This window comes from Telmatherina bonti, assembly GCF_933228915.1.
Source record: "Telmatherina bonti genome assembly, chromosome: 9".
Lineage (NCBI taxonomy): Eukaryota > Metazoa > Chordata > Actinopteri > Atheriniformes > Telmatherinidae > Telmatherina > Telmatherina bonti.
In genome coordinates this window covers 3862403-3885838 of record NC_136627.1, presented here as the reverse complement: position 1 = coordinate 3885838, position 23436 = coordinate 3862403, and the positions used below count along the sequence as shown (strand labels likewise).

The window sequence follows — 23436 nt, the reverse complement described above, 5'->3', positions numbered from 1 at the left end:
ATGTAAACATGATATAAATACAACATAAACACGATGTAAACAATGTAAACACGATGTAAACATGATGTAAACACGATGTAAACACGATGTAAACAATGTAAACACGATGTAAACACAATGTAAACACGATGTAAACACGATGTAAACAATGTAAACACGATGTAAACACAATGTAAACACGATGTAAACACGATGTAAACACAATGTAAACACGATGTAAACATGATGTAAACATGATATAAATACAACATAAACATGATGTAAACACGATGTAAACAATGTAAACACGATGTAAACACGATGTAAACATGATGTAAACATGATATAAATACAACATAAACACGATGTAAACAATGTAAACACGATGTAAACATGATGTAAACACGATGTAAACACGATGTAAACACGATGTAAACAATGTAAACACGATGTAAACACAATGTAAACACGATGTAAACACGATGTAAACAATGTAAACACGATGTAAACACGATGTAAACACAATGTAAACACGATGTAAACACGATGTAAACACAATGTAAACACGATGTAAACACGATGTAAACATGATGTAAACATGATATAAATACAACATAAACATGATGTAAACATGATGTAAACAATGTAAACACGATGTAAACACGATGTAAACACGATGTAAACATGATGTAAACATGATATAAATACAACATAAACATGATATAAACACGATGTAAACACGATGTAAACATGATATAAATACAACATAAACATGATGTAAACACAATGTAAACATGATGTAAACATGATATAAATACAACATAAACATGATGTAAACACAATGTAAACATGATGTAAACACAATGTAAACACGATGTAAACACGATGTAAACATGATGTAAACATGATATAAATACAACATAAACATGATGTAAACACAATGTAAACACAATGTAAACACGATATAAACATGATGTAAACACAATGTAAACACGATGTAAACACAATGTAAACACAATGTAAACACGATGTAAACACGATGTAAACACGATGTAAACATGATGTAAACACAATGTACAGGAACAGGATAGAACAGGATGTAACAAGACGGAAAAGGACGGAACAGAATGGAACGGGATGTAACAGGATGGAAGAATCCAGAAGCAAGGCAGGCATAAACACCTGTAGACATGAAATGAAATGCTAAACTGAAGTAGCTATTGTTCGTTTGAGCGTACCGGAGGCTGTGCAGGTCCAGGTCGTCTGTGTCGAAGTCCAAGAGGGGCTGCTGGACATCTGAAGGGCCCTGGGACTGAAGCACTGAGGATGAGGAGGAGATGACTGTGGTCTGGCCTGATGGGTGAATGGTCTTGAACTGAAACTGGGGGCCCATCCACAGGCGGCGATGGGGTCCTGTGTGGGTTACAATCTCCACCTGAAACGATGATAAAAAGAAAGAAGAAACTGTGATGAAAAGCTTACATGCTAACTGGTGGCAACGCTGTGTGGCCATCGAGCTTTGTTTCCATGGATCGGATCATAAATAACGTTTTGAAGGATTTAAATGCTTGCCTGACGAAATCTGTGATGCAAGAAGCTTTGAAGGCATTCTCATTTTCCATCCTTACAGTTCCTCTCATAGATGATGCTGGAGACAAGTCTAACATCCCGTTTCCAGCAACGTCTTCAACTGAGGCTTTGACTGGTTTCCTAAACCTAAGTCTCATTCGGACAGAGACGTTCTAAGAACTGCGTTCTGAGAACTAATAGCGTTCTAAGAACTGTCCTTCGCCAGAGAACCGTGTCACTTTGCATTCGGACATGAGTCGGAGACCCGATCGCTACCGATCTGACGCAACCATCTGCGACAGTGACGTGTTATTTTAGCGCCACTCAGCAACAAAACAAACCGCGAAGAGGAAAACACCACAAAGGAGCAAAAATGGAGAGCGACAAGGCCATCGTGTTCTTTGTGTGCTTTCGAACCCCCTCTGGATTTCCTCAGCTGAAAAAACGGCCAGCAGGGCTCTGACTTCGTCGTCCGTCCACTTATCAGCTGCGTTCTCCATGCTTCCGTAAACAGTGGTTTTTAAAAATGGCGGGGTCTGACGCTGCGGAAATTAAGTAGCGGCGCTCAGCGCGAGGGCGTAGCTATCACCTACGTCAGCCTGCTTCGTCAGATGCGTTCCTACAGAACTAAGGAAAGACCCGGAAGTTGAGTAGGCGCTGAAATGGTTATAGGAACTCAGGGGTCCCTAAGTTCCGATCTGTCCGAATGCGCCAAAGAACTGAAAAGGTTACAGGAACGTCAAATGGTTCCTACAGTGGGAAAGAGGCTCTAATCTCTGCTGCGTTTCCACGGCAACCATAACTTTACGGGATGAGAATCCTGCAATAATCTGAAACTGAAGAATACCTTTTGAAACCACGGCATTATTCTATAAAAATCTCTGAAAGCTTGTAGAAGGAGATTTAACATCATGTTACATGTGAGCTCTGGGTGCAACACTGCTGTTTGTTCCAAACCTCCAGTTCAGCCTCACATTTCAGAGTTTCGTCCACACCACTGCAAGGCTGCGATCACGTGATTTTCGGCAGCGTTCTCTCGCTGCTTTGGTTTCACACTATGGTTTTCTCCCCCCGGAGAGGGCACAGGTGCCTCTCCTAACCAGTTGTTTCTCTGGTAAAGTATTAAACCTGTTAAAGCCTCCAGGAGAAGCGAGAAGTTGTTTCTGAAGTTTTTTATATGTAACAAGCTTAAACTTTAAGGAGGGGAGGGGGTCATTATATGATACCATGCTAATGCTAGCTATTAGTTTTGTTTCCGACACGTTCCATCCATGTTATATGACTCCGTTACAGGCGTCACCATAGCAACCCGTTAATCAACTGGTTCAGATCAGCTGGCTTTGACAACAGTTGTTGAGCATAAAAAAAACATCAACGACAACACAAAATAGTTCCGATAGTTTAGCTTAATTATCAAGTTTTGTAAAAGAAAAGAAAAAAAACATTTGTTCTAAATGTATTCAGTGTGTGAGCAAGGTGGCATAAAAAGCTCGGACCCATGCATTACATGGGTTTAATGCACCTCGTAAACCATGTAATTTAGGAATAAGACTTGTTTAATCCATTACTGTTTTGTACTAATGACAACACGACAGGTTTAGTTTCGTACTTTTTCATTTTTGCTGTCTTTTGTTTGGTTTCTTTTTGTTTAGTTTCTTTTTATTGTATTCAAAGTTACAAAGGCGTAGCACTACCACGCAAATAAAAAAGGACCTTGTCACATTTATATTGTCACAGTTTGACTGTAAAAACATGACACATCGTTATAACGTGATAAGTTTCACATTTCTAAAATGAAACTACTTTGTTATAAAATTTTTATTTGGGTTACAACTTCTGTGCAACGTCAAATGTTTAACTTTGTCTTCATCTTTTTTATTCTTCTGCTGAACAGAAGACACCAATGAGAAAATCTGGGAGGACTTGTGAAGTTCTTGGCTTTTTGAACAGATGCGGAAAACTTTGGTTGCAGAAAAAGACTCAATGTGAAGAACGTGGACATTCTGACCCGGACGGGACCCCATCCTTATGGCTGGACTTCATTCCCAACAACAGTAGGTGAATTTAGGCCAACAGACGTCATTCTGAGACTAATTTCTTTACCAACTGTTGGTCACTAATAACTAGATCAGTGATTTATATTTTAGTGTGAATTATTACAAATTAAACCCAGTTTCTGTGCGAAGAATCATAGCTGGATTCTCCTATATTTAAACACGGAGCTGTTCCCTTGTCCTTATTGTCGAGTCACACAGGAAATGAAAATTCTTCCCACCAATCAATGAGCTGCAGAATGCCAAGCTCCACCCTGCAGGGCTGGATTGGTAAGACTGGGACCCCAACGAAGGGGTCAGAACATTGGGTGTTCCTGGCATCTTCCCAGTTTTGACATGTGGAAAAGCATAAAAACAAGCACCATCATATTTTGTAGAGAAATGAGCCCCAGCCAAGAAGCAGTTATTAAAGCCGTCTGTGAAAACTAATCCGTCAGCTGGTCCGAGGTGAGGATATGTAAACAGGTCTGAGCAGTGATCCATGTTGGAGCAAACATGGAGGTTCTGGCACCAATGTTCACCCCAAGCAGTATTCAGATGTCAAGTACATGAAGTGTAGAGATCATAATGTCAGAACTTATCATGGTTTTGTGCATGCTGAAAGCGCGAGCAGTAGGATGGGTCACCTTCCCGAGGGTTTCTGCCAATGACACAAGCAATATGAGGATAGTTAGGCTGGGGTGCAGCCTACTGGGACAGTTAGATGGCACTGGTATGGCAGGTGGTCCGTGGGCACCTCAGCAGAGTGGCACTAATGCAAAAGTAAGACGGGAGAAAGCTTAAAAGTTAGTTCCTTAAAGAAACATTGAACTGGCTCTGTCTCTTCTATTCTTTATGTCCCCCTTGCCTTAAAATCTACCAAGCAACCATCTCCTCCGTTAAAATCCCACTTTTCACTGCCGTCCCACACTAACTCTGACTTTTCAATTCCCTGCAGCACTTATTACCCCTCTTCCTGTCTCACTGCTCACTTTTCATTATCTTTACTTTCATCTCTCACCTCTTCCCAGCACTCAGCTGGGTTTGCTCTGCTGCCAGGTGACAGCACTTCTAACGCCATGCTAATGCTAGATTTGTTCTCCAGCTCCTCGTAGAACTGAAAAATACTCTGCAGGCAAATACTCAAATACAAGCCTTAAAACATGATGATCAGGGATTAAATGCAAAAATAAGAACAATGTACAGACAGTCCATTGGTCCTTACAGGGTCTTAAAACGAGGTAAATACTGCCTCAGGGTGCATTCACATCAGGATGGTCCGCTAGACCCGGTCCAGCTGTAGGGGGGTGTATCCATGCGGACCATGTTCACGCTGCACTTTGGTCAAACCAGTCAAACCATTAGAATAATATCTCCCCATTCCCACCAGAGGTGGCGCTGCACTAGTATTTAGCAGAAGAGAGGACAAGACCGGCGTGAAGAAGAAAACTCTGTTTCCTCCACCTGCCAGTTAAACATGGAGACCAAACTATGGCTGTTTTGGGTTTTTATTGTGTCTTATGCAAGTATCCTGCAGAAATCCACTGCAACAATGGACGCAGTATGAACACCAGACGAGGCAGAGGACCCTTAACGCCATCGCTATGGATTTACCCACAATGCAATGCTACGCCACATGCAGAAAGGGACTTGTTTTGTAGTCCGCTTCCTGTATTTGGTCTGATTGAAACGGACCGAGTCCGCTTCTTTGGTCTGGATCAGAAATTGTTTGGCGTATTCACGTTTCCCCAAACGAAACGGACTTTCCGTGGAAACGGATTCAGATTTGGATCAAAAAGGCTGATGGGAACGTGTCCTCACATGAAAAGAAATGCTTGGATGAATACTCCATTTGAATAATATTCAACTAAAAACTATGTGAAAAACTACGTACATACTTTCTGCTTCTCTAGGAGTTATGATGGTAAGAAGCTGTCTGATATTACAAGCAGACTTTACATGATTAATGGATCATAATCAGTGTGAGCTTCATCAGTTTCCTGCTCTGCAGCATTCGTAAGGAGAAAAGACATCAGCAATGATCTCAGAGAAACAGAAGCCTCTGAGGTTATAAGGCCTCTTTCATGCACCCTGTCCTGGCTCCTTTAAAACTGCATTAATCTTAGTTTTAATCCCTCAGAGAAATTTTAGCACTTCCTGGATGAATCAGCTGATAACAGGCCTGTTGCAGAATATTTCACTTCTTTTCCTCCTGATGCATCAGAACTGTGAAGCTCCATCCAAACACCTTGGTTTGATTAACAGTTTGCACCTCCTGCTTTTTTACTTGGATTTCATAAAAAAGATTTATATAATAATAACTAAACATGGGACCCTCCGCTACTGCTGTGTTTGTTGCTGGTCGGATGGACGTCCGTTTTGTTGTCACAGGACCAGACTATTGACTGTCCACTCCTCATGTTCTTACTACCTCTCAGAGTTTAGTTTTAACAGTGTAAGGATGGCTTCTCACTGCAAAAAGAAGCTCAAGAGCATTTTACTGGTGAGGTTTTGGGGAAAAAATGTGAATAATTTTTAAGTATTAATTTAAAAAGAAAGAACAACCTCTGAGTGTTTTATCCAGCGACATTTCTCTGAGGAGGTGAAATAGTCAAACTGCTGCAGTGTTAAAGTGATTTTTGCACATTTACTCTGCAAATTTAGCCTGAATATGTTTTGTTAAAGCTCGGACTAAAACGCTGTCTCTGCTCAAACATATACGGGCGTTAACGGCACACACACATGCATGTTTAATCATATGTGCACCATCACAGCTGTGCAAATCAGGCCACAGAAGGAGAGAGTGGGATTGTCACTTTGTGTGTGTGCGTGTTTGTCAGTTAACACCATTAATGTCACGCCCAACCGCAGAGCCAAACAGCTGCCAGTCTGCAGCAGGATGGAGGGTCCAGATGTTAGCATCAGTCCATCCTCGTCCTGGTCCGAGCTGCTGATCAGCTGAGACATGTCCTACAGTCTAAACCTCTGTTAGACTGAAAACCTAAATAAGCCAAGCCAAATGAAAGACAGAAATCATTTCCACCACAAGCTAAAGCAGGCTGTTCCTCCATAAAGCAGGCAGAAACCAGAACATTTCCACCATTTCCAACATCCTTCTAGCTCCTTCCGCTTACTGGATCCCTGTCCAAGAAAAGAAGTGTCTCTACGCATGATTCCTGGAACCATTTACACCTCTGAAGATTAAAAAGTGTGTTTTACATTTGTTTAAGAAGCATAAATCAACGGTACAAATCTGCTTCTAGTCAAGATGAATAAATTTCTCTTCTTACTCCAGATGAGGCTCGTCATGCTGTTTGTTTTTAACACTTTCATGCATGAATTATTAAAAAACAATGCAACATTTTGTTTTTAAATAATGTTTCACCTCTACAGACATATGCAATGATACTTTCTGTTTATTAGTAATATTTAGACTTTATCATGACTTATAATTTGTTTTAATGTGTTGTATAAAATATTCATAAAATAATATATAATCATAACTATATCATGTAAATCTATCAAATATAGCTGTATCTTTTTCTTTTCCTATTTATTGCAAAGGCAAACTTGTGTAATTATATTTTGTTCAATAATATCATATATTTATTTATTTTCCAGCTGAGTGGAAACGGATGACTCTTAACATCCACTGAAGTGATTTATTTACAGAAACATCATCTTCACTCATGAATATGAGAGAAAAAAGCCTTGTGAAGTCCACTACAGGTCCACGATGCATGAAAGGGTTAACCTAAATGTAATGCATTTGTTGGATTTTATAAATTATCAGTTAAAGCATACAGCATGCCCCGCCCCTCTAGTTTTATCTTCATCCTGTCTCTTCTCTGAGATTCCTCCAGTCAGTCAAAGTCAGTCTGAACTTGTCTCTTGTCTTATTTCTGGCTCTATTTTCTCTTTGTTTCGCTCTCTTCCTCTGATAATGTCCTCTTGGCTTTCTTTGCCAGATCGCCCTGACACACGTCTAAAACATCCCATGTGTTGATATCCAGTTGCCAGCATGTGAGGCCAAACGGAGGCGAGTCGTGTACATTGGGTGTGTACAATGACTCCATGAATGTGCAGAATAAATGTCAGCGTGGCATCAAAACAAGTCAGAAACACATTTTAAGGTCTGAATGTTACTTAGTGCTGCTTTCCACCTTAAATAGTCCCGACTGCTTTAAACTGGGACTGATTGATGGCAACACATTTCTAAGTCAGCTGCTGCTGAGACTAACAGGCCTTCTGAATCCAGTAGTAGTATATCTAAATGATGATGTGTTACGTTTTATTTCCTGTTGCTCGTTTATGAAACAGGATGTGGTTGCTCTGTGTTGCAGCAGGAGGAGCATGTTTCTCTCGTCATGTTCTCTGCAAGTGAACCCAAAGATTGGTTGCATTTGTATTCATCTCATTCCATTTTCCTCCTCTGAAAACAAGCCAAACTCCTCCACCGCACCTCCTGCATCCCTCTGGAAGAGATGGATGACTCAAATGGAGCTTTAGTGGACTCAATCAGGGCAGATGTTTCAACCAGAGGCAGAAAAAGCCACCGAATGGCAGCAACCTGGAATCAAAGGTCACAAATGGAAATGATTTCCTTTTTTAGCCAATAGCGAGCTTTAACCTGTAATTACAATAATTATTTAGTATTTCTGTTGGTTTAAATACCTTCCAGTCTCTCCAGAGACTCTGAAGGGCTGGAATAAACACAAGCTGGCCTGCATTACAGATCTCTCTCACATCTTTCATGTTCGTTGATGCTTTTTATCTTCCTAAGAGTTTAAAGGTTTCCACAAGCATCACCGGAGCTACTAGCAAAGCTACAGAGCTGCACAGCTACATCTCATGCCAGTGACGAATGCATCACTACAGCAGCTTTGACAGGAAGGCACAGAAATGCAGGTTAGTGCAATGGATAGTTTTGCTCCTGGCAAACTATCATGGCAGATACGAACCAGAGCCTCTGCAAGCTAAGTGGGTTGCATTTTAGTCAATCAATTATGTATGCACTGGAATTATTGATGGTGAAAATGTAGTGGGTTACCTGCCGACACCAGAGATGAGTGCTATGAGGGTTAGCCAAGCTGAAAAGACTAGGGTGAGTGTGCTGGATCCGCCATGCCTTGAGGAAACACCTGAACAATGTGGGGTCGTTCTGAAAGCTCTTTGTAATCAGATATAATTCACAGCAATAAAATAGGTATGAAGTCTATTATTTTGGTAAAAAAATGCAACTCCGTGATAAAATAAGGTGTGTCATCGCCATAAAAATGCAAATGATGCTAATTAATCATGCAGGAGAAGCAGAACGAAGCCAACCCTGCAGACAAGGAAAAAAACAAACCTGTAAAATTCTGATCTTCCAATAAACTCTGTCCTGCTGTCCATCAACTCTGTAAATACCTCCCTGTTGGGTAGCATCTTAAGCTAACGAAATGCTGAGAATTATTGGACGTTCTGCTCCACCGTCTCGTCTCTGACTGACTGAACATCGCCTGCAAGTTGCTGCAAGTCAGAGGTTTTACCTGAGACAGCCATTCCTCATCCTCCTGGCCGCTGTGGTCCGACGCCAGGCTGTCGGAGGACTCGTGGCGCGTGATTGGACCTGGGCTTCCTGGAGGCATTGCTGAAGAGAAACAACAGAACTTTACTCCAGAATCTCAGATTTAGAAGTCGGCAGCAGCAACATCACGAATCGTTTCTGGATGTCACAAAGTCTCTTCAGCGTTTCCATCAATGGAAATAAACCTGAAGATCTTCAGATTAAAAGGCGGATCAGAATAAAAATGCTAAAAATGCTTCATGTAGGATCAACGCTTCCTTCCCATCAGGATGGGCGTTGATCCGATCAACACCTCGGACGTCTGTTACGTCTAACCAACGTTAGCTACTCCTCTACTTTACAGCTTTTTGTTTTACCCAGTAAACCTAAAGCAAAACACAACTGCAAGTTAAGAGCACAAACACAGAACGCTGCATGCTCATGTGGGAACGAGTGGACGAGAAGCAAGCAGGTGCAAGTCTGCACTTTTCACCTTTTACTGTCTAAAGTCTTAAATAATATAACAAGAGCTGAAGATCTGGAATTCAGGTGTTTTGGATTCTTAGCAGGACTTTTCAAATTATTTGGTTTATTTACTTTTTTTTTTTGTGTTGTGTTTATGTCTATATATTAGTTACTATCTGATATGAAGAGGCTGAAGGCAGTCTGGATCAGACTGAGAAGTCGATCTGCACGCATCAGCTCTGGTGTTTACGTGATGCATTTCGGTTCCTGCTGGACGCTGGACGGGATCTGAAATTAGATCAGCGGATGGATCTATGACATAAAGACATCCAACAAGCAAACGGGAAGGAAACACGAGGAACATGCTCTTTTCATCTGAGTTCTTCTCTCCTACGGGCGTATGCATGCGTGCCAGAGTGTGTGAAAAACAGTGTATGGCAGAGTGAGAGAGGAAAAAGCTGTGAGTTGCAGAGAGAGAGAGACAGTGACGGAGAGACAGATGGGACTCCTGCAGGCTTGAATAAGCAGGCATGGAAAATGAGCACTAATGTGTTGAATCAGTCCTCTCTGTCTCCCACCTCAGGGATGGGGTTTGTTTTACACAAGAATGGCTAATAAACTTGTCAAGTCCACATCTGGAGTACAGGAGGCACTCCTGTCTTCTCTACGCACACGCACCAGGTGTTCAGACACCCTTCATGGAGGTAGTGTGGTGTTTGACACCTCTGCAGTGAATATGACATCACCCCCCCACTCACACGTCACCCTGACACACTCCTGCAGTCCCTTTTGAATTATAAGTCCTGGCTGTTCCGTAACAGCACACGCTGCATCAATAATTGAAAAAAGAAGATGCTGTGAAAGTCTGAGTAGCTGCTGCATTCAGAAAAACCTTCCAGTCCTAGACGGGCAGGAAAAAACGGGCAGGAATTACAGTATCTGGATTTTCTTCTTTATTATGCGACCAAATATTTACTTTCAGACTATTTCGTGGTGAATAATATGCAAAGAGCCGCTGCAGCTAAGGCATGGATGGCTGTGACAACCGGATCTCCATGTCATCCCGTAGATCCTGCAACAACTGCAAGTTAAGAGCACAAACATGGAACGCTGCATGCTCATCCTCATGCTCATGAGAAGCAAGCAGGTGCTCGTATGACGGCGCTTGACACCTTTTACAGTCTAAAGTCTTAAATAATATTTAAAAAACTGAAGATCTGAGATTCAGGTGTTTTGGATTCCTAGATGGATTTTTTTTATTTTTATTTTATTTTATTTCATTTAATTCTTTTTTTAAGTTCTCTATTTTATATTACATTTTTTTTGTTATTATGATACTAGTTTTTTAATACAATAAAAAATAAAATAAAATAAAATAAAAATAAATATGAAAAGATCCTCTGACTAAAAGATCATCCAGACCCAGTCTAAGTCCAGCCTGTGACATCAGTGACAGACTGGTTTCCTTTGGTTTGATTGATAAACTGAGGCGAAACTGATCAGGACAACGAGGGAATGTACTCATCAGGGATCCTCAGTCCTGGTCCTTGAGGACTGGCGTCCTGCAGGTTTTCCAAGTCTCCTTGCTGGAACGCACCCGACTCAGAATCAGACAAGTTCTGCATATGTCTGCTAAATACACACTGATTTGATTCAGGTGTGTTGCAGCAGGGACACTTGGAAACCTGCAGGATCGTGGCCGGTGGGGACCAGCAGATGGTTCCTGGTTTGGAGCGTTTCCTGATAATGTTGTGAAGGAAACATTTAGGAGGAAAATGAAAGGGACCCAGTCTAAAACCCTGTGGAGCACCAAAAATAATTATTTACAAGAACAAACAAAAATGTTTCAGATAAGTCTGACTGGGATCAGTTCAATATCATATCTTATTGATCCTGACATATTTAAGATCTTGTGATCAGTGATGTCAGACGGCCAGCACAGAGACTGGACCACCATTACAGCCGGGGAACTCTACTCTGGTGTCCTCTAAAACCAAACTGAGCTTTTCATCCAACTTGTTCTTTTGCAAATGGAAAATTAGCTGCAACATTTATTTATTTCTGTTTTTGAAGTGGTGCACCTCCAGCTTCATTCAGTTCTGTGCCGTACGTTTCAGTGCAGGAAGGAGAAACTCAAGGACAAGTCGTTAAAAAGCTCTGCAATTACAAAAACACTAAATGGAGCCGCGAGGACGGGACATTCAGATAATTTGGGGGGAAATGACCTTTTAATGACCTGCAGTTACCATGTAGAGGAGAGAGAGGGGGGAGAGGGAGAGAGAGAGAGGGAGAGGGAGTGGGACGGAGAAAGAGAGAGGGGGAGAGAGAGAGGGAGAGAGAAAGAGAGACAGAAGGAGAGGGACAGAGAAAGAGAGAGACGAGAGTGAGATAGAGAGGGAGCAAGAGGGGGAGAGAGATAGAGAGAGAAAAAAGAGAGCGAGAAAGAGAGCGAGAAAGAGAGCGAGAGAGGTTTCTGTGTTCTTTGAAAATGGAAGAGAGAAGAACAAAGCTGGCGTTGTGTTACTTATTAAACAAAATCACGACTCCCTGATTTCCTCCTCCATGTCTCTCCCTCTCTCTCTCCTTGCTCTGTGACCCTTGGGGCCAATAGCTGTTCTCTAATTAATAATTGATGTTGTGAAGCATTTGGTGGACTGGCTGGATCGAGTTTCCAGAGGGTGGATGTGGGGACTTCTAAAGGCCAGAACTGCAGCCAGGCTGCGTTGTGGGTGCATGTTCAAGCTGGGACGGTTTCACTGTTCCACCACATCATCATCCTGATGACCAGCAATGCATCATGGGAATATTACAAGGAGCCAATATTACACACAGATGTACGCGGTACATGAGAGATATTACAATAATCTCTTTTCACACGTATGTCTCCAAATACTGTATGTATCTATCTGTACATTATTCCAGCTGGATCCATCCACCCATCCATCCATCCACCTATCCTTCCATCCACCCATCCATCAATCCATCCACCCATCCATCCATCCACCCATCCATCCATCTATCCATCCACCTATCCTTCCATCCACCCATCCATCAATCCATCCACCCATCCATCCATCCATCCACCCACCCATCCACCCATCCATCAATCCATCCACCCATCCATCCATCCACCTATCCTTCCATCCACCCATCCATCAATCCATCCACCCATCCATCCATCCATCCATCCACCCATCCACCCATCCATCAATCCATCCACCCATCCATCCATCCACCTATCCTTCCATCCACCCATCCATCAATCCATCCACCCATCCATCCATCCACCCATCCATCCATCCACCTATCCTTCCATCCACCCATCCATCAATCTATCCACCCATTCATCCATCCACCCACCCATCCATCCACCCATTCATCCATCCATCCACCCATTCCCCACATCTTCCCATCCACCCATCCATCCACCCATTCATCCTTCCATCCACCCATTCATCCATCCACCCACCCATCCATCCACCCATTCATCCATCCATCCACCCATTCATCCATCCACCCACCCATCCATCCACCCATTCATCCATCCATCCACCCATTCCCCACATCTTCCCATCCACCCATCCATCCACCCATCCATCAATCCATCCACCCATTCATCCATCCACCCACCCATCCATCCACCCATTCATCCATCCATCCACCCATTCATCCATCCACCCACCCATCCATCCACCCATTCATCCATCCATCCACCCATTCATCCATCCATCCATCCATCCATCCATCCACCCACCCATCGATCCACCTATTCATCCATCCATCCACCCATCAATCCATCCATCCACCCATCCATCCATCCACCCACCCATCCATCCATCCATCCATCCATCCCATCTACCCATCCATCCATCAATCCATCCACCCATTCATCCATCCATCCATCCACCCATTCATCCATCCACCCATTCATCCATCCACCCACCCATCCATCCCATCTACCCATCCATCCATCCATGCATCCTTCCATCCACCCACTCATCCATCCATCCATCCCATCTACCCATCCATCCACCCATCCACCCATGTATCCATCCATCCCATCCATCCATCCATCCCATCTACCCATCCATCCATCCATGCATCCTTCCATCCACCCACTCATCCATCCATCCATCCCATCTACCCATCCATCCACCCATCCACCCATGTATCCATCCATCCATCCATCCATCCTTCCATCCATCCATCCATCCTTCCATCCACCCATCCATCTACCCACCCACCCATCCATCCATCCATCCATCCATCTATACATCCATCCACCCATCTACCCACCCATCCATCCATCCATTCCCCACATCTTCCCATCCACCCATCCATCCACCCATGTATCCATCCATCCACCCATCTATCCATCCATCCATCCATCCATCATCTAAATGTTAAATCTACTTTACTAAAAACAATATTTCGATAATAATAATAAGTCCAACATTAAAAAATGACTTCAAATTATAAATATGGCATGACAAAATAAAAGAAAACAAAAGAAAAAGTGGGTTTATTGGACAATCGAGAAAAGAGAAATAAAAGTCCTTCGAAATAAACCAGAAAACATATTATTTTATCCTTAAATGGCAAATATACTTAAAAATATTGATAATAATTTATATTTTTACTAAATGATAATTAAGTGAATCTTTACTCTGACTCTGGGTCAATACGTCTCCTACAGCCCCGCCGATTGTTTAGTCAGACATTTCCTCACCTAAGTTACAGTTTGAAATCAGCCAACAAAAGAAATCACATGACATCATCATCATCATCATCAGTAGTCATGGCTCAACAACTATCTGCTGAAGCTGAACTCAGAGACAAACTGTGGAAGTAACAACACTGTTTTCCTGTTAGTAATGTCTTTGCTGCATAAACTGCTTTTGTTGTTTGGCTCTGAGGGTTACGTGCTTGCAGTAGAACAACTTCCCTGCGTTGCCGATGAATAGAAAAGTCTTTACTGGCTGTGGAGAGAGGAGTGTTTTGCTGCTAGCCAGCGGCCTGTTAGCCGGAGCACTGAAGCAAGGAGTCAGAACAAGAACAAAGGCTGCCTAGGTATTGATGTAGCCCGACCTCCCGGGGACAGGGAGCCAGGGGCCAGCGGGCCGATCTCCAGGGATAGATAAGGAGCTAACAATCTGATAGATGTGGAGAGCTGGCTGCAGAGGGAACAGAGGAAAGCTGTCTTGTCTACGTTGTCTGCTTTCACTTAATCTATTTTATTAGTATTTCTCTAAGATTCATTTTGTTGACTTAGTTTCCCTGGCTGGGTTGCAACTGCTCCACCTGTCCATCCTCTCACTTTCCTCTTCCACTGAGTGCTGCTCTGGCAGACAGGTGCTGGCATACTGACAGACTCAGATAGCTTAGTCATTATATATCATTCAAGACGTATTTGAGTGACAGCGCCTTCATTCAGCCAGCACTACACTTACCCCATCCTTTCTCTCCCTCTCTTTGATTACTGACCCAGTCATGGCGCCACGGTTTCTCTTTACCAAACGCCTGATGCTCCAAAGCCTTCACTCTGGCCCCTTTCTCAAAGCAATTAGATCTATTGACGAGGCAAATGTGGCTGGCCTGTCATGGGCCTCAGAGTCCCCAGAGAGCTGCCAGGCCAGCAAGCCAGTCAGTCAGTCTCCACAATTAGCACATCATATGACAGCGAAGGAGGGAAGGGCTGGGGCCTAACCTCTGCTCATGAGAGCCAGAGAAGATGCTGGGGAAATATTCACTGCTTTGTTTGTTTTACAGCCAGGTGGACAGATATCTACACACCAAAACATATTTATTTCATATTCATAGTAGCTCAACATCATCACTTACATCATCCTCAGTGTCTCAGGATGAGCAGTGTGGATCTCTGTGTTGCATATGTAAGGCTTGGTCACTGCTGATCTGTGTGTTATTTCTACAAACTTCTGGTTGCTCTTTATGCTGCTTTATCTGTTCATACATTCATTTTACATAATAATCAGAATCTGAAAACGTCATGTCTGCATGGAAACGTCACGTCTGCATGGAAACATCACGTCTGCATGGAAACGTCACGTCTGCATGGAAACGTCACGTCTGCATGGAAACGTCAAGTCTGCATGGAAACGTCACGTCTGCATGGAAACATCACGTCTGCATGGAAACATCACGTCTGCATGGAAACGTCACGTCTGCATGGAAACGTCACGTCTGCATGGAAACGTCACGTCTGCATGGAAACATCAAGTCTGCATGGAAACGTCACGTCTGCATGGAAACATCACGTCTGCATGGAAACGTCACGTCTGCATGGAAACATCAAGTCTGCATGGAAACATCAAGTCTGCATGGAAACATCAAGTCTGCATGGAAACGTCACGTCTGCATGGAAACATCACGTCTGCATGGAAACATCAAGTCTGCATGGAAACATCAAGTCTGCATGGAAACATCAAGTCTGCATGGAAACATCACGTCTGCATGGAAACATCAAGTCTGCATGGAAACATCAAGTCTGCATGGAAACATCACGTCTGCATGGAAACATCACGTCTGCATGCTGACTGGGGTTAAATGGGTTCAGACACTATGTGTATTTTTATAGCAGGCGGACCAAAACCAGCTAAACGTCTCAGAGTTTTCGGGGTTAATTCTTTGTATTTCTGACACCTTTACTGAGAGAAAAAGACGTTTTATTCATCAGCACTGAGGATGCAGTTGTGAATCCCATCGGATCAAACTCAGACATGGAGGATTCCCCTAACCCTGAAAACCTGCCATCAGACCAGCAGATCCCAGCACAGCATCTTTGCTGCTTGTGCGTATGCTGTATAATGTGTGTCTCTCTCTTTCTTATCTTTCCAAAGATGTGCTGTGCCTCTCCATCCTCCACAGGGCTGAGTGCTGCCAGGAGCTGCTATAGATGGACAGGTGGAGATAGTGACCATGAAGTGGCGCCACCGCTGTCTTTTATCTTCCCGTCCTGGAGGCTCCGGTCTGGCCTGACCCTGGCCCTTCCTCTCTCCTTCCTATTCCTTTCCTTGCAAACTGCATTTTTAATCAGCTGGGTCATCCAATATAGAGCCACGAGACCAGAGAGCATGGCCTGTCAATCAACTGCCTCCAGTTCTTGTCTTGGAACGACTTTCAGGAGGGAAAATAAAAATATAATCTTTCTTCTTTGCCCTGTTTTGCCATTGTTTTGTTTTATTCTTTAGTGTGCTGATAAGGGGAGGTGGAGCTAGACGGACACTTTGTTCTGCAGGAAGAGCTGCATCTTATCACGGTCTTCAGCTGTATGACGACAAGACACGCTGAGACGAGGAACTTACGGCCATGCTGTAATTCATCCTAAGGTCAAATGGACTCTTTCTCCTGGATCACTTCTCGGCTGCGCTGCCAAGCCCCGGAGGGCAGCGGGGGTGGGGGGGGGGGGGGTGGGGGGGGGCTGGAGAGGGGACGCATGCTGAGAAACAGCATGTTGAGAGTCTCTCTGGCTGCAAAGCACAGAAATGGAAGGTGGCACTCCAGAAACTTGGTTGTTGTTGTTGGTGAGCAGGATGCTGACCCGAGGGGTAAATGGCAGGAACACAAGAAGTATGCAGGGGGTTGAACAATTATGTTTATAGCTTTTTGACCTCGCATCGCTTCACACTCGGTTGGTTAACGGAACAAAGAGCCAGTGCAGACTTATCTGGATATTGTTAATTGGATGTAAATGTTAATGCAATGAATCTTCTCATTATGCAGCCAGTTTCACTGCCCACGCTGGCAGGGAATGGTGGAATAAACTGACGCCCGAGCCCGTCAGTCCAGCCACTCCTCATTGCTCTGACACTAGGAGAGACCATTAGCACTAATTTGAGAAAATATCCTACCAGTTAGACCTGAAGCAGTGCAGAAGTCAGCGGAGATGAGCAGAGAGATTAGTGTAAACACAGCTACCACTTGGCCCGGGGCACCCACAAGAACTAATTACACGTTTTGTATGTTTATAATTATGGAAACGCCGGCCTGCTCCATGCGGCGGACTGATTCTGTGTGTGGCCATCCATGTGCTTCCTGCACTTCCACAAAATGGCCTCTGAGACAGCGACCCACGGTGCTCACTGCTCCGTACTTGTTATCGCATTAGAGGGAAATTAGGGTGTCAGCTAATTGGTCTGAATGCAGCATCCCATAGTGTCATGCTCGCCTGTCCCGGAGCAGAGCGGTTGCCATGGCGCAGTCTCAAGGTGCAGAAAAGATATGATTGGAAATGGTGGAAATGGCAGAAGGATGTCTGATGTCTGAATGCGGAGTGCTCCCGTCTCAGCGTGTGGCGGCGGTAAGAGGCCAGAGACCTGCTTTCAGCAGAGCAGACATGGAGAGTCAGCAGGGAGCAGAGCTGCACGCCCCCCCCCCCCCCCCCAACCACGGAGAAGAGTACATGCTTCTGGAAACCAAACCTAAATATTCTGCCTGTTGCAGAATGAAACACGAGGAAAACGTGGGTTTGTGTTCTTACCAGCAAGAAGGTACTGATAGTACTGCACCAGGTCAGAGGCCAGCACCAGGGGGTGGCTGGAGCTGAACGGAGGCTGCAGCTCGTTCCACTGTGGAGTCCTGCTCAGGGGAGGAAACGGGCCGTCAAACGGGTCATCAGAGCCGCAGGATTCCAGAAACATCCGCCAGGTGAGGCGGTCAGCAGTGTTACCTGGATAAAGTCCAGCAGGCCCTCGGAGAGCTGCTCAGCTCCAGAGGTGTGTCGTCGCTGATCTTCTGCGCTGTGCTGATTGGCCGAGGTTCCAGGACGTGCTCCACCAAGTTGCCGTAGCAACTGATAATGTAGAGTGAGTCGACAACCGATTGTTTGGACTGATCTGAGGAGGAAAACGGCCAAACGATGAACATTTAAAGCTTAGCAGATCTGTTTTTATTCGTCTGCTGATGACAGAGTGTGACCTTTCTCTCTCTTCATGTTGGGGTTCATGATGAACCAGGAATGAGAGGAGGCGAAGACGGCTGCCACGCAGAACTCTCCTCCGCTGGACTTGCTCGGGGAGATCTGAGGAGGCGGCTTAGCTTTGCTTCAAGAAGGAAAAATAATACTTTTAGTCAGAATAAAAGAATTAATGAAAAGAAAAAGCATCTACAGGTGGTTAAAATTATCATTAACCCCCTTAACCCCGACATTTATCTTTAGTTGTATCAAAACCAGCTATAATTATGATTAATTCCAGAAAAATGAGCACATTTAATGGTGGAACCGTCATAAGTGGATAATTTGCTGCTTATACTCACTGCACTGAGTAGATACAGCGAATACTCTGCTCTTTGCTGCTTAATTTAGTCATTTTTCAGACCTGCTAGACACTCTGTTCAGAGAAATTATCAGCAAGTCCAACGATTTCTTCTGGTGTAATTAATTAAACCAGTTATCAATTAGATTTATTTTTTAATCGAGTCCACACCACCCCCAATAAAAACAAAATATATATACAATAAAAACTAAGGAAGAAAAGGAACAAAATCAAATATTATTAAAAAATTAAATAGTTAGCAATAAAATTTAAAAAAAAAAGCTACATGAAAATAAAGACATAAATTAGAGTAAATAAACAAAAATCAATAAAAAATATAAATAAATAAATAAAAAAAGTAAAAAGGAAATACATGTTTTAAATTCCAGAAGTGTTTTCTTGCTAATTTGCACAAAAAAAAGTGTGAGCAGGTAAAACCAGTAAAATGAACCAGATATGAATTTTATTTTATTTATAAAGGTAATATAAACATCTGAGAGTGTTCCAGGACGACGCCAGACGTGAACCCTCTGACTCAGAAGGAAAATTATTCTGCAGTTTTATAAAATCTACTGCTGTTGGCAGGTGGATGGAGTCAGAGCGCGACATCGAGAGGGCGGCTGTGCATGCAGGAAGCTCAGCGAAGGGGGGGGCACACACACACACACACACACACACACACACACACACAAACACAGACACACACACACACACACACAAACGATTCTGGAATAAATACTGGATTCTTCATTGTAACATTTGTGCATCTCCTCCCTAGCATGGATGCTCGCTGACTGCAGGGCCACGTTGGTAAAACTGCAGTAGACCGACTGATCTGCTGGACTTTCCAAGCGGTGGATGCATCGCTGAACGGAGCATCTACCTTCCTGCTCTGTCTGTCTCAGCTTGGAGGGAATTTATTGGATTATTCAGCATGTCAGGACTGTTTCAGAGGTAGCAGACAGAGAAAGGCTTTCCAGCTGCCCATATGGTTGCAATCAGACAACAGTAGCGGGATCTGGGATTACTGTCCGGCCTCATAACCAACCTGTACAGTAAAATGCAGCAGATCAGACATGGGGTGGGCTGAGGGTCTGAAGACCCACAGTGGTGTCATACTCTCCCTGAAGCCTGCTTATTACCCCCACTGGAAAACAAGCTTGTGTGTCACAAAGCAACCATGAGATTTGTGTTTGCGTTCAAATTCAGAGAGAAAAAAACCCCAGAAGATGCATTTTCATTTAAACAACCAGTGAAACGTTCGGACAGCGTGAAAGTAACGGAAAACATGTCCAAACTTTCCGTCTTCCTGACTGCATGCAGTGATTTCTAGATGAAATCATATCTGCTTTTATTGCAGTGTTGCCTGGGGGGCCCCAAGATCCCCTGCATCCAATCTGACCTTCAACCTTGTCCCCAGCATACAGAGATTCCTTCTGATGAACGCTATTAAGGGTGTTTGTCTCAGACTGATGAAGCTCTGTCCATCTTTCCCTCTGAGAGACTCTGCCTCTCTGAAATGCTCCTTTTACAGCCGTCATGTTACTGACCTGGTCCCAGTTAAACCAGTTAAACCAGTTAAACCAGGTAAACCAGCCTTCGGTTGCTCCTGTTCCAGCTGTTTCCAGACATGTTGCTGCGTCAGATTCATATTTTCCATCAGGTGATAAAATGTCTCAGTTTTAACACCTGATATGTTGTTTATTTTCTACTGGGAGGAAAATATGACCTGATGACTTCAGGAAATCACTCTATTCTGTTTTTATTTGCACCTCACAGAGCCCAGACTTTTCCTGGATTTGTTCAGATGTCGCTAAAAAGAATCAGAGAAATCAAAAAAACCTGGAGATTAATTCAGGAAAAATGCTCGTCGGGGCAGAAAGCGTCTCCGCGAGTTCAAGTTGCTTTCACAATACTAGGTGGTGAAAGAGCAGCTGCTGGTAGACCTCTCCTTCTGTTGCCTCCCTTCAGACTGTCAACACCTCATAAATTACTCCCTGGATGCAAGGAGATGTTGATATCTTTGTTTGCCCAACGCTGTGTGAAAGAAGGATCCGGAAAAAGGAAGTATGCTGGTAACAGAAAAAAGCCTCTGTACAAGTTTTCTAGCGTGTATTTATTGGTGCTGAGTCAAGAGGAGAAGGCTAAATAATCAAATATCCCCAGTAAGCCTCGTCTGTGAAAGGATGATGGAGGGGAGATAAAGTCACACTCAGGATATTGCGCTGGATAAGTCCAGGTTGTTCTTGTCCTCGTCTTCAGGCTCTTCTTCAGGCCTGTTTGTCCATCAGAGCATCCAGAAGACGGGGGATGTTAAAAAGGCACCAGAACAGCTTGCATTTATCCTTTCTTCTCTTTTGCCCACGTCTCTGTTTTCCAGGCAAGCAATGCAGAAGCAGCGCAAGGAAACATCAGCAGACCGCTTAGGAAAACAGTAAATGTATATTTTGAGATATTCATTCATTTTCCTGACTGCTGAGTCCGATGAAGGGTGGGGAGACACTGGAGCCTATCCCAGCATGCTTTGAGGGAAAGGCAGGTTACACCCTGGACAGCTCGCCAGTCCATCAGAGGGCTATTTTAAGATTAATTACAGTTAAAATGAAGATGTCACATGATGACACCATGCTGATTATTTATTGACATATTTAATCCTTAAAAATCCCAAGTTTAGCTTTAAATAAAAACCTGCATGTAGAAACTGAACTTTTTATCCCCAGTCAGCAGCAGACATGACGTTACCATGGAGACGTGATGTTTCCATGGAGACGTGACGTTTCCATGGAGACGTGATGTTTCCATGCAGACGTGATGTTTCCATGCAGACGTGATGTTTCCATGGAGACGTGATGTTTCCATGGAGACGTGATATTTCCATGCAGACTTGATGTTTCCATGGAGACGTGATGTTTCCATGGAGACGTGATGTTTCCATGCAGACATGACGTTTCCATGGAGACGTGATGTTTCCATGCAGACGTGATGTTTCCATGGAGATGTGACATTTCCATGGAGACGTGATGTTTCCATGCAGACGTGATGTTTCCATGGAGACGTGATGTTTCCATGGAGACGTGATGTTTCCATGGAGACGTGATGTTTCCATGCAGACGTGATGTTTCCATGGAGATGTGATATTTCCATGGAAACATGATGTTTTAACCTGATTCAGATTCTGAAACTAAAATGTAAAATGAATGTATGAACAGATGAAGCAGCATAAAGAGCCACCAGAAGTTTGTAGAAATAACACAAAAATCAGCAGTGACCAAGTCTCTTCTCATCTGCACATCAGTTTCCACACGTCTTCCTGCTACTATCTACCTGCTGTCCTCACTGCAGCACCTCCACCTCAGCTGCATCCCAAACATCTTCCTGGCTTTATTCCAGCCATAGAGGATCAATATTTTCCTGCTTTTCTCATCACTTGTTGATCTTTGGCTGCTCCTGATTGGACGTTACCGTCAGTTTAAGCTCTCTGATTGGTGGAAAGTCTGACAGGAAGTGTCTTCATCATCATGTCCAGGTGAAAATAGAGGTCTCTTAGCAACATGGTAGTGATGGTGATGAAGATGTGATAAATAATGGTGGATTTACCATCTAGAGTCTCTGAATAAACACTACATGTTGGGTCTGGATTGTAAACCTCCTGGACGGATAGAAACGCTGGAAAACCTCCGTAGACCAGCTAAACAAGGTAAATTATCCATCACACACTGAGATGGTGATATCAGTGATTTGTAACTGGGCATGATGGTGAGTTAGTGGAGTTTTAAGGGTTAAATGCAGAAACTATACCATAAATCATAAATTGACTGGTTTCACAACCCGGTCCGACGTTAGAAGAGCAGCAGGGATTATTGTTTAAGTGTCGAGCCAGACGCAACCACACATAAATAATCACACATACCGATGTGTTTCCACATCTAAGTCCACAACAGCGAGCTGTCGCTTTGGCTCCCCACTGTGGTTTCAGAACTGATGAGCTGGGTCCGGGCCCCTCTGAGGAGGCCTCAGCCAGAACACAGCTCCGTTCCAGTCTCATCAGCAACCACTAAGATGTCTTCATCAGTCTTCTTCGTCTCAGTGGAGGCGACATTAAAGTGTTAGTGTTCCTCGTCTTGTGACAAACACTCCAGAAACCCAACTCTGGTCTCCATATGGACATTCTGCCCGTTGGCGGTGGAGGGGGGGCAAGTTACCAATAATGTAACATAAATAAACATGGAGTAGATGGAGGTCTGAACTTACCCCCCCCGCCAGATTTCCTGCCTTCTAACAGGCAGGGGAATCTCTTTTCTTTGCAGCTTGAATTCAGTGGAAGACGACTCACATGTCATTTCCACTTTTAATTTAGCAAATGAGGACTCTTGACTGAGCTAATAGCTTTTCCTCAAGGGCATAATTCAATCTGCGACATCAACCATCAAAGTCCCTCCGCATTACGACGTCCGGAGCTAACGTGAGGCGCCTCCGAGGGGGGGTGGAAGTCCAGTGGCGGCTTCCATTTAGTTTCAGAGCCTTCACAGTAAACAAATATCATGGAGCTCACTTGAGCTGCCTGCCAGTG

General features: G+C 43.7%; 1 protein-coding gene across 2 annotated transcripts in view; it reads right to left on the bottom strand.

Moving 5' to 3' along the window:
- The window catches only part of bcas3 (BCAS3 microtubule associated cell migration factor), a 464427-nt gene that overhangs the window by 271948 nt on the left and 169043 nt on the right, over positions 1 to 23436 (bottom strand). For both annotated transcript variants that reach the window (XM_079246567.1, XM_079246566.1), the window contains 5 exons: positions 18529 to 18653; positions 18281 to 18446; positions 18092 to 18189; positions 9113 to 9213; positions 1218 to 1414 (listed from right to left, as the gene is read on the bottom strand). In XM_079246567.1, coding sequence (XP_079102693.1) covers positions 1218 to 1414; positions 9113 to 9213; positions 18092 to 18189; positions 18281 to 18446; positions 18529 to 18653 — 687 coding nt within the window. The remainder of the gene's footprint in view (positions 1 to 1217; positions 1415 to 9112; positions 9214 to 18091; positions 18190 to 18280; positions 18447 to 18528; positions 18654 to 23436) is intronic.